The sequence below is a fragment of the Elephas maximus genome, chromosome 25 (assembly GCF_024166365.1).
Source record: "Elephas maximus indicus isolate mEleMax1 chromosome 25, mEleMax1 primary haplotype, whole genome shotgun sequence".
NCBI classification, from domain to species: Eukaryota; Metazoa; Chordata; class Mammalia; order Proboscidea; family Elephantidae; genus Elephas; species Elephas maximus.
In genome coordinates this window covers 15,683,333-15,695,503 of record NC_064843.1, presented here as the reverse complement: position 1 = coordinate 15,695,503, position 12,171 = coordinate 15,683,333, and the positions used below count along the sequence as shown (strand labels likewise).

The window sequence follows — 12,171 nt, the reverse complement described above, 5'->3', positions numbered from 1 at the left end:
CAATGACACCATCCTTCCTTGAGCTTCTTCCAAGATGCAGCAGATAAAAAGGGAAAAGCAAACCAACCTTATCACGGTTTGGAGGATTGGGAATCATAGAAGGCCATTGACTTGCCCAGTTCTGCCTTCTCGTTCTAGTTTTCTTTATTAAACGTGACCACCTTCTAGAAGTTAATGAACGAACATGCTCCTAATATGCTTTGTCCCAACCTCCTGGTTAGGCAACCAGGGAAAAGGGCCTATGGTTAAGAGCTCTGCTGTTAACCAAAAGGTTGGCAGTTCGAATCCCCCAGCTGCTTCTTGAAAACCCTATAAGGCAGTTCTACTCTGTCCTATAGGGCCACTGTGAGTCTGAATCAATTCCACGGCAACAGGTCAGAGATTGTAGAGGAGCCCTGGTGGCACAATAGTTAAGCACCGGGCTGCTAATTTAAAGGTCAGTGGTTCGAACCCACCCAGTGGCTCCGTGGGAGAAAAGACCTGACAATCTATTCCCATAAGATTATAGCCTAGCAAACCCTGTGGGGTAGCTCTACGCTGTCCTATATAATCACTAGGAGTGGTATCAACTCGCAGCACACAACAGAAATGGTAGAACCCCAGGTCCTGGAGCGCCCCCATGTGGCCAGATTCAAACTAAACTGTGCTTCAGTGAGTATAAATCTTGAAAGGGCTCACTCAGGGCAATTGTCAGAAGCAATGGGGCTAGGGCCATTTTGTCTAGAAAAGCTCATTTGGGGGGGGAAAAAAAAGCCATCCACAAGCATTCCAGCCCCCCCTCCCCCCGCCAATGAAATGCTATAATGAGGCAATTAAGATCAGTTAGGAGTATACAGATTTAAATTAGAGGAAGTATTTAAAAAGCATTTTATAAACTGTAAAGTGTGATAATGTAAGGCATTAATATTATCCTTACTCCCACGAAATTGGATGGATTGTTATTTCTGCGGTAGCAACTTAAAGGGCCAGGGGACGCGAGGGACCGAAAGAGGGGCTTTCTGGGGAAGGCAGACAGAGGCAGAAGGGTTAAACTCCCCCCAGAAAACCAATTTATGCAAAGGGCTGGATCCTGACTGGCATCTAGGCTGTAGCTGAAGATCTGAATTACAAATTCACAGAATTTGCTGCTCTGTAAGTAATTTCTTTTCCTTCTAATGGAGTCAGTGATTTCCAGCGGGCCGGTGTCACTTTACTTCCGCTGACTGAGAGAACAGAATCTTGACCACAGAGGAGCCTAAATCTGCTCACCATGCAAACTGCCTCTTAGGCTTCGGGAGGGGCACTGGAAGAACGGTTACAACCAACCCCTGTAATCTTACATTTCTGCAAGGCACGCTCCCGGCCCCCCTTGGCCCCCCCTGCCTTGGCAACTTGGGCCAGTGAATAATTTAAGTCATTTTCCTTTTCTTCTCGTTACGGTGGCTCATGTAGCAGATTGTCTTTCTTTAAGGCATAAGATCAATTTGGGACCATTCGACCTAAAAAATGACATTGTACGGTCCAGGCTGTGGAAATCTGGTCCCTTCCAGGCACTTTGGGAAAGAGCCAGCAGGACCTGGATTCTGGCCTCTTGGAGACTAATTTAATGGGAACCAGGGGCTGTGGACTGTTTGCAAACAAGGACAATCCAGCTAGTGCGGTGCGTGCATGCGTGTGCGTGCTCAAGTGTTTAACCTTCTTAACAATTTGTTTAAACAGCAGAGGAGGAAAACAAAAACACAAAAACCTCACTTCCTTTCCCTTCTCCTTCCTTTTCTGGTATTTACTTAGGTGTACGTCTCCCTTCCCTGATTTCATGAGGGACCTCCCATTCCTGGCCACTGGGATCAACTGCCCTTGTGACTGAAGTCTGTTTTGGGTCATCAATCAAAAACTCACTATCGGCTGGAAAGCAAGAGTTTTTGTTTGTTTGTTTTTGCCATGGCAGCCATTTCAGCTCCTTAGCTCAGTTCTTGGAAAGGCCACTTCTTCCTGATGTTGAAGAAGACAGATATCCCCGGGCACCTAAGAGTAAATAGATACATATGTAAATAAAAGAAAATAAAAGGCACCTTTGCCCTTTCCCCTCCCTTCAGGTCTTAATTTCTTTTTCTCTTTCAGGGCCTTTTTTTTTTCATTGTTATTTAGGCTTGGCTGTGTGCAAGTTTTGCTTCGCCTCTTGCCCACGTTGTTTCTTCTGTCCAAACAGCATCCCAGGCTCTGCATTTTGAGGAACTTGGTCCCTCTATTCGTGCCTGTCCAAAGGGCTTTCTTGAGCTGGAGCTGCCGTAGGCGGCTCTGCTCCTTATCAGTCAGTCAGCAGTAGGCAGGGAAGTTAGTATTTACTGCGAATGCATCAGGAATGGTTCTCAACACAAAAACAGGGTTTTCACTTGTTTCTTAGGCTACAACTCCCTTTAGAATCTTCCAACTAAGTCTTAGTTCCCTCTGGCTTAAATGTTCGTGCCTTAATAAACAACAAACAAGCAATTTCATTAAAAAAAAATGTTCTCTCCTTTGGCCCAGGAGGATAGGAAACCGGTTTCAGAAGCTGTCAGCATTCTATGCAGAGAGAGTCTCAGCAGAGAACTTCTCTTTCTCTCTTTTCTTTTTTCCTGGTTTGGGTGGGTGGGGGGGAAGGCAGACACCCTATCTGCCTTGTTGAGGAGGCCAGAGAACCTCAGCCTGCTTCTTTCCCTTTCTGCCGGGGGCATTTGCTATCGGGGCAAAAAGTCCCTGTGCCCAGTGAGGTGAAACTTGCAAATGATACTGTCACCTTTCTCCCTGTACTGCTACCAGAAGCTCACCCAAGCTCACAGCAGGCAGCTCCCATGGTGTTTGGAGACAAAGGAATAGCCAGCTGCCTGGTTCCCTTGACTCATATCCCATGATCTTAGATGGTGATGGCAGAAGGAAAATCGCCAAGGCCTCCCCAAAGGGTGTCACCTCCAGGTTTGGTCAAGAGGTTGGAGGGAGCTAACCCAGCTGCCAGGGAAAAGATCTCTTGAAATCTGGAAGTCAGCCAGTCCAAGCTGAGAGCTAGCAGGCCCCAGCAACAAAGGACCCCCCAAAATCTTAGAGAGATTTTTCTGAACATATTTTCCAAATGTCTTTGTGCCAAAGCCACGGTTTTATTTGCTTAAGATGCAGACATCTCTCTGTCCTCTATGCCTGTGTCAGGAGTAGAGCCAATGTTTATTTCATACCATGTGTGATAGGCTGCATATGGGGTGGATCTGCACATGTGTGCGCCTGTGGCAGTGACAGATGTGTACTTGGCAGGCGTGTGACTAGGAGTGTGTGTGTGCAGGCATGTGACTCTGCATACAATGCATATTTATAAATATGAATGTGCGCACATGTCAAATGGGGGTGTAAATACATAGAGCCAAATATACAGGTGTGTCTCAGTAGTGGGCACTGCCAATGCACCCACCCCCAGCTTTTGTGGGTGTTGGCTGCTAAGGGACCCCAGCTGTCCCCTGCTTCTGAGCTCAGTGGGAGTAGTTTGTCCAGGTCGGACCCCACCCACCTCCCAGGGGACCCCTTTTTTCGTCAACAGAAGGTGCAAGGGCTGGTCTCCTTGCCTCAAGGTGGAACCAACTCTTTGGTGCCAGTCATGCTTCCGAGGCCCCATGGGATCAGGATGAAGCTCAAGTCCCACTGAGACCAGCCCTTCCTCAGCTCCTTCCCTGCTCCATGTGTTTCCCTTGCTCTCTCCCTTTCTCTGGGAACCCTCCCTCAGTAAATCACAGGCCCCTGGATCCCGGTCTCAGGTTGGGCCCTACATATGCAACCCAGCTGGAGACATGTGCATGTGTGAGCACCTACTGTGTGCTGGTGTGTGTCTGCACTTGTATGTGTATGTGCCTCCGTGTGAGGACACACAGGAAGGTTTGGGAGAGAAGATACAATGAGAAATAGCACTGACTTCATACTGTGACATTAAGGGCAACCCAGACATAGAGTAGGAGAGGCCTGCTTTAAATGTTGAAAATGAAAAGATACTTTAGAAGTAAATGCATGTATAGATACATTTTATTAAATCAGAAAAAGAAAGGCACAGTATACATGACTGTCAGTCAATCATATCGACTTTGAGTTACATTATAATAGATTCACTTTCCTATTTACTCCTCTGTACAAGTATTAAAAAAAAAAAAACTCAGGTATTTGAATAATCTTCTGTAACTTTTATTAACTGGGGTTATGGGGAGGGTTTTATCAGAGCACATCCTGAGAACATTAGGAAATTACAGACAGGCTTGAGATAAGTGTCAGACAGAACAGATGAAGCAAGCCTCTCAGCCATCCTAGAAACATTAATAATGTAAGATTGCAGAAGACCAAATCTTTGTTAGTGATACAGGATGCGGGATCAAAATGGAGGCCTTGGCGCCCCCTGGTGTTGCAAAATAAACTTGCAACTTCATTTACTTTTTTTTTTTTTGAAGTTGTAATCCCCGCCCTTGCCCCGAGCCTCAAAAAGCAATTGTTTTCTAAAATCATTTCAAGCCCTCTCCAGCCAGTCTTTTCCCTCTCATCAGTAATATTCAAAGACCCTATTTGAAAAACCACTCTTATTCATTCCTTTGTCACTCCTCACACATTCCATTCCAGGAAGTTGGCAACCTCCCAACGCACAGCCCGTGTTCTCCCTCTTGGAAATACGGACTTAAACAAATCGATTTTATTTTCCCCTCTTCAAACTCAGAAGATGAGCATGTATTTACGACAAAGCTTAATTTCTCCTAGCAGCCAAATTAATTCTGCAACATACTGTCACTGACATTTTTCATAACTAGAATTGCCTTCCTCCACTTCCTCCTTCCCCCTGCTTGGCCACCATCAACTCTTCTGACCTAACTAGTGAACCTGCTGAACCATCTTTACAGTTATTTACCAGGAAAGACTGGACCAGAGACGTAAAAATACACCTCAACATACAACAGCTCAGGCTTAATGGGTAGGCAGAATTTCGTTTGATGGTCACAAGAATCAGAAATATATACATGGAGCGAGTTTGGGGAGGTGGCTGAAGAGGGAGAAGGTATCTTGATGGCAGGAGGACTTGGTGGGAACTGTGATGGTTTGTTTACTTGGATTTGCCAACGGGTCCGATGGACACTGGGTCTGTTTGCACTTCAGCATCCAACATCCGCTTTGGTCCCTGAAGAAAAATAAAAAGAAGTTGCACCCTATTGAAGATGTATAACATCATGGCAACAAGTGTCACTTATTTAGCACTTCCTCTGAGCCAGGAGTCATCCCCGGGTGGCATAAACAGTTAAGCACTAGACTATTAACCAGAAGGTTGGCCATTTGAACCCATCCAGAGGCACCTCGGAAGACAGAGCTGGCGATCTGCTTTTGAAAGGTCACAGCCTTGAAAACCCTATGGAGTAGCTCTACTCTGCACACATGGGGTCATCATGAGTCAGGACCGACTCGATTGCAACTAACAACAACTGTGCTAGGTGCTAAAAAAATACAACTAGTCCCTGACTGATGCCTGTATTTGAGTTATAAGGAACTGTACTTACAGAGCCCTGACGGCACAGTGATTAACAGCTCAGCTGCTAACCAAAAGGTTGGCAGTTCAAATCCACCAGCTTCTCCTTGGAAACCGTATAGGACAATTCTACTCTGTCCTATAGGGTCGCCAAGAGTCGGAACTGACTGGATGGCAATGGGTATTTAGAAATGTCCTTTTGTTTTTTTGTACATCTTATCATTAGTAATATGTACTACATACAATGTTGCCGTGTGTAATTTACTGGCTATTCTTCTCAGATGTTCACTCACAGATGTTCAATTTTATGATTTACTGTTCAAAACACTGCCATATAGCAGGCTGTATATAACCTGGTCTACAGTGAAGTCAGTGTTGGTGTCGGGAGTCGTAACAGATGGAAAACTGGGCAGTGATCAACTCCAATGACGTACGACAATTGAACCATGCATGCTCCCAACTGCCTTTATTAGCATTGATTTATCACCATTGCACAGCCGTCATGTCAAAACATGATTTCAAACTCAGCACGGATTCCTCAGATAAACAACAACTGATTAGTACTGGTAACATCTGTCAACTCATCAAGAACCAACGAAATCCACTTGAAATCCTTTGCCTTGTTTTTTAATTAACTGTTGGGGAAAAAAAAAATCCCTCTGACTTCACTGTTACAACACTGACGCTGCCTTCATTGTAGACCAGGCTCGTAGTGTGGTCTTCTTCAGCATTTCGTACCTTAGCATCAGTTGTTAATCTGAAATATTCGATTTAGAACAGACTTAAGATTTTCTTAAGAGAAAATCATTGGAATGGAACCCCGTCATAAATCAGGACTATATCTTATTCATGAGCCATGGATAAGAGATTGGTCTCTGGTCAGATGCCCAGGTTCAAAGCTCAGTTATATTACTTTCTAGCTTTGTGAAATCTTGGACAAAATACTTGACTCTGTGTGCTTCAAGTTCTTCATCTTTAAAATGGGGATGATAAAACTGACCTCGGAGGGTTGTTCTCAAAATTAAGTGAGTTCATATGTGTAATGGACTTAGAACCGTACCTGGGATGCCATAGGACCTCCCCCTTCCATCTACAGCTCACTTCAGCCACTTCCTCCCCACTCACCCTCTAACCGCATCACTCTGTCTTATTTTCTTACAAATCATATCACTCCCTAAGGTGATATTATTATCATTTTATTTCCTTAACATCTGTCTCCTCCACCAGAATTTCAGCTCCATGGAGCTTGCTGTATACTTCATGCCTAGCAAGTGCCTGGCACACACTAGATACAGCTTTCCCCCGCTATTGAAAATGAGAACATTCCTATGGAACATTTCGTAAGCTGAAACGGCGTAAAGCGAAGAAGCAATTACCATTAATTTATATGGGAAAAATTTTTGAGTGTTCCCAGACCCAAAAATGACCTGCTGAATCATGCCAAATAACATAAAACCTAAAAAAACACACTAACGTATAGTGAAAGCAGGAACAATAGGATAAATACAAAGCCCACATAAAGCAGAGGCCCAGTGCAGTTCCCGGGGAAAGGAGCTTGGCAAATACCACTTATGCTCGGGCTGCGCGCTGCCTCCTAAGGGCTCGCTGCAAAACAAATGCTGAAAGCTATTTCCTCTTTTTGCCTTTTTTCTTAAAAGTGAAAACCCTCTTCTGATTTCTTTCAGTTAGGGAAAACAGGTACTAATGTGGGTCTTTCATTAAAATGAAGTGGCATAAAACGAACTGTAAACCAAACCCACTACCGTCGAGTCAATCGTGACTCAAAAAGACACTATAGGACAGAGTAGAACTGCCCCATAGGGTTTCCAAGGCTGTAAATCTTTATGGAAGCAGACTGCCACATCTTTCTCCCACTGAGCAGCTGGGAATTGCAACTGCCAACCTTTCGGTTAGCAGCCAAGCACCTAGCCACTGTGCCACCAGAGTTCCTCAGGGATACTTATACTCTTTAAATATTCACTGAATGTGGATAAATGGGAGCCCCAGTGGTGCAATGGTTAAGAGCTATGGCTACTAACCAAAAGGCAAGCAGTTCGAATCCACCAGCTGCTCCTTGGAAACCCTATGGGGCAGCTCTGCTCTGTCCTATAGAGTTGCTATGAGTCGGAATTGACTGACGGCAGTGGGTTTGGTTTGGTTTTGGTGGTTCAATGAGCTCTGTAAGTTAGGTACTATTGTTATTATTTTATCCTTTGTCAAGTGTAATGTATATATAGTAAAATTCACTCTCATTAGTGTACAGTTCTATGAGTTTTGACCAACACGAATAGTCGTGTAACCACCACCACATTGAAGGTGTACAACAGTTCAATCGCTCCTCAAAATTCCCTTGTGCCAAATAAAACAGCCGGAATGCAATTAAAGAGACTGGTGACACATTGTGAAAAAATGTAACTAATGTCACTAAACAACTCCTATAGAAGCTGGTAAATGGGAACCTAATTTACTGTGTACACCTTCATGAAAACACAATAAAATACTATTAGAAAACAAAAGCTTTCTGCCTTCTCGTGGTCAACTCCTACCCCCATCCCAGGCCTTGGCAACCACTGATTTGTTCTTCACCCTGAGACACTATATCAACGACAGATATCTCTATCACTGTCCTTGTTGTTAGTTGCTGTTCAGTCAGCCCCAACTCATGGTCACCACATGTGCAACAAAACAAAACACTTCCTGGTCCTGCTCCATCTTCACAATTGTTGGTAGGTTTGAGTCCATTGTTGCTGCCACTGTTCATTGTGAGCGCCTTCCAACCTAGGGGGCTCATCTTCCAGCACTGTATCAGACAATATTCTGTTTTGACCCATAAGGTTGTCATTAGCTAACTTTCAGAAATAGACTTCCAGGCCTTTCTTCCTAGTCTTAGTCTGGAAGCTCCACTGAAACCCGTGCACCATGGGTGACCCTGCTGGTATTTGAAATACCAGTGACATAGTTTCCAGCATCACAGCAACACACAAGCCACCACAGGAAGACAGACTGACAGACCACTGGTGGATCCGTATTGGTAACCTGTGGTTCTATGAAATTTTATTTTGTAAAACATCTGGATTTTGTGAGCTCTAAGGGCTTCCTTACAGTTCTTTCCAGACTTTCCATACGATACTAGTGGTCTTTCTGTTAGAATCCAAGCACCCTGACGGGGAAGGAGGAAGAAAGAGCTGAGTGAGGAGGGCGCTGCCAAGGATGAGGACCCTGTAGGGCCGCAGAAGCTGCGATGGTCTCACTGGGTTGGCTGTGGCTACCAGATATCTCTGTCAGGAAAAAGGTCAGGCAACCTGTGGGATATGCCGAGCTTGGAGGTCTCCATGGTTTGGTCTTTAGAAAATGTCAGCAAAGCTTTAGCCCCTCTCCCCCTGCCACTGTTGGAAGTCTCCTGACAATGGAAAGGGTGTGGGATTTGGGGTCAAGGAGGCTGGGACCAACTCCTCCTCTGCCTCTAACACCAGTACCAGGAGGTCATCGAGTTGACCCCAATTCATGGTGACTCCACGTGTATCAGAGTGGAACTGTGCTCCATAGCGCTTACGAGGGCTGATTTTTTGGAAGTAGACCGTCAGGCCTTTCTTCCGAGGTGCCTCTGGGTGTACTCAAACCTCCAACCTTTCGGTTAGCAGCCAAGCATGTTAACTGTGTGTACCACCTAGGGACTCCCTGCCTCTTACCAACCGTGTGATATTCCGCAAGAGACATGTTGCTGTAAAAAAAAAAAAAAAAAATTAGCACAGCGCTTATGAAAATTCCTCATGGGGGTGGGGTGTGGCTGGCAAAAAAAAAGCATAGAATGTGAATGTTATTTGTGTAACAACATGATAACTGCTCTGAGCCCTGGCTTCCTCATCTGTGAAGTGGGGGTAAGAATTCCTACCTTCAAGGGTTGTTGTGGCAATTAAAAGAGATAGTATATATAAAGGAGTGCGGTCCCAAAGGAGGCGTTCAGTGAATAGAGCTGTAATTATTGTCTCAAACCCTCCACTTCTCGTCATCTCTGCGAGCATCACCAGCCCAAACCACCATCGGCTTTCCCTGATAATGCTGGCTGTGCATTCACTGGGTGTCTAATTCTGCTCTTGCCCGTGTATAGACATTTCTGTACTACAATCACAAAAGGAAAGAAGGCTTTAAAAGTTATAAACAGCCTCAAGACTTCCTAGAGTAACGCCCTTTAACAGCTTCCTGATTTCTGTTGGATTCTGTCTAAATTCTGACGTGGCCTGTACAGCCTACATGAGCTGGTCCCTGCCCACATCTCCAATCTGAGCTCCTTCTGTTACTCCCCTGCCCTGCTCAGTACTCTACAGCAACTCCTTCCTCAGCCTCAAACACCCCAGGGCCTTTGCACATGCCGTTCCTGCCTCCGGGAATAGAGTGCCTTGCTCTCTTCCTGCCTATTGTTGTTACGTGCTGTCAAGCCCGTTCTGACTCATAGTGATCCCATGTGACAGAGTAGAACTGCCACATAGGGTTTCCAAGGCTGACCTTTCCCCGAACAGATTGCCAGGTCTTTTTTCCTGAGGAACTACTGGGTGGGTTCAAATCACCAACCTCTCAGTTAGCAGCTGAGTGCTTAACCATTGCACCATCTGGCTTCTTTCTTCCTGCCTGGTACCTTTTAATTCTTCCTGTCTCAGTTCAAGCATTGTCTCTTCAGAGATACTTCCTGGATCCACCAATCGAAAGTAGCACCTGCTCCCTTCTGCCCCCTATATATTCCGACAAATTCTCTCATGTTACCCTGTTTACTTTCCACGCTCACATTTTTATTTATTAATTTATCTACTTTTCAATTCCATGTTTCCCCACTAGAATGTAAGTTCCTCAAGTCAGTGGCCTTATTTCCTTTGTTCACTGAATATATTCTTGGCATTTAGCTCAGGGGTTGACATGCATTTTCTGTAAAGGGCCGGACAGTACACATCTTTGGCTTTGTAGTCCATACAGTCTCTGTTGCAACTACTTAACTCTGCCATCGTGGTGCAAAAGCAGCCACAGACAATACGTAAAGGAATGAGCATGGCTGTGTTTCAACAAAACTTTATTTACAAAAACACATCACAGGCCTGATTTGGCCTGCTGGTTGTAGTTTGCTGACCCCTGGAGTAGCTCAGTGCCAGGCATCTAGAAGGCATTCTACAATTACTTGTTAAATGAATGAATGAATGAATGAATGGGGGTACTCAAACTTTTCTACACTGTGGTCTTTTTCCAGCCTTCATAACCATTGCAGAGGCTGGCTTCGATAAAAATAGTTAAAAACCACAATGGAAATCATTCCCTGGGTGCTGCTAATTTTAAACAAATGATCCTCTAAGTCATAGGCTGGGAAAAAAAAAAAAAAAAAAACTAAAAGAATCTCAAGTAATTCTTCAAACATCTTTTCTAGCCCTTTAGCAACTTGCTTCTCAAAGTGTGGGGACTTGGACCAGCAGCTTTGGTATCACCTGGGAGCTTGTTAGACGTGTAGAATCCCAGGCCCCACCCCACAACGACTTAACCAGAATCTGCATTTTAACAAGATCCCTGAGTGATAGGTGTGCACAGTAAACTTCAAGAAGCCTGTGCTAGCAAACCCATCCTGTCCTCAGCTGGGCAACTGAAGGCATCTCCTTTAAGTAAATACTTGGGCCTTTGACAGCCACTGCAGGCACGAACTCTCGGCCGCACAGACATCTGGACACCCTACCTCAGTGAAAACACAGCAAGAGCTGCCTGATTAGTTTGAGGTCTGTGCCGTGTCCAGAGAGAGGAAGGCTAATAAGGAACACAACATGTGGCATAGGAGAGGAAAACTATGAGTGTGAGCATGCTTCAGAGTCGGTCCTGGGCCACCCTCTTTCATATAACTTATCTCTTTTAATTATTACAACATCCCTTCAAAGTAGGAATTCTTACTCCCCACTTCACAGTGAGTAAACCAGGCCTCAGCCGCCATGTCATGAGGAGACTCAAGCCGTCTTCGGGTAGTGAGATCTGAGGCCTCCTGCCAACAGCCATGTGAGGGCGCCATCCTGGAATCAGATCCAGCCCTAGTCAAGCTTTCAGATGAAAGCAGCCTCAGACAACATCATGATTTGCAATGTCACGAGAGACCCTGTGCCAGAACCATTCAGCTAAGCCCCTCCCAGATTCCTGGCTCTTAGCAACTGTGAGAAAATAAATATTGGATGTTTTAAACCAATGTGTTTGGAGGTTATTTATTAAGCAGCAATAGCTTCTAAAGTGCCTAGAATACTACCTGATACATAGTAAGACCAAAAAAAAAAAAACCAAACCCAGTGCCGTCGAGTTGATTCTGACTCATAGCAACCCTATAGGACAGAGTAGAACTGCCCCATAGAGTTTCCAAGGAGCGGCTGGCGGATTCGAACTGCTGACCCTTTGGTTAGCAGCTGTAGCACTTAACCACTACGCCACAAAGGTTTCCATAGTAACAGCTTGTTAAATATTTGTTGAATAATGCTTGCTTGCTAACAAACATGTCAATGTCCGACAAAATTTGTTCTGGGACTTATTTTTATCATACCATCCCACTGGAGCAAGGTGGTGGGGTAGACCAGTGCTTCTCGAATTTAGTGTGCAAAAAAACCAACTTGGGAATGTTGTCCTAATGCAGACTACACTTAGTAGGTCTGATGTGGGGCCTGAGATTCTGAGTT

At 44.9% G+C, this 12,171-nt stretch overlaps 1 protein-coding gene across 3 annotated transcripts in view; it reads right to left on the bottom strand.

Moving 5' to 3' along the window:
- Positions 1–4,044: 4,044 nt before the first annotated feature.
- Positions 4,045–12,171, bottom strand: part of BCAS1 (brain enriched myelin associated protein 1) — a 115,469-nt gene continuing 107,342 nt past the window's right edge. For all 3 annotated transcript variants that reach the window (XM_049869836.1, XM_049869838.1, XM_049869839.1), the window contains one exon: positions 4,045–5,149. In XM_049869836.1, coding sequence (XP_049725793.1) covers positions 5,075–5,149 — 75 coding nt within the window. In that variant the 3' untranslated portion in view covers positions 4,045–5,074. The remainder of the gene's footprint in view (positions 5,150–12,171) is intronic.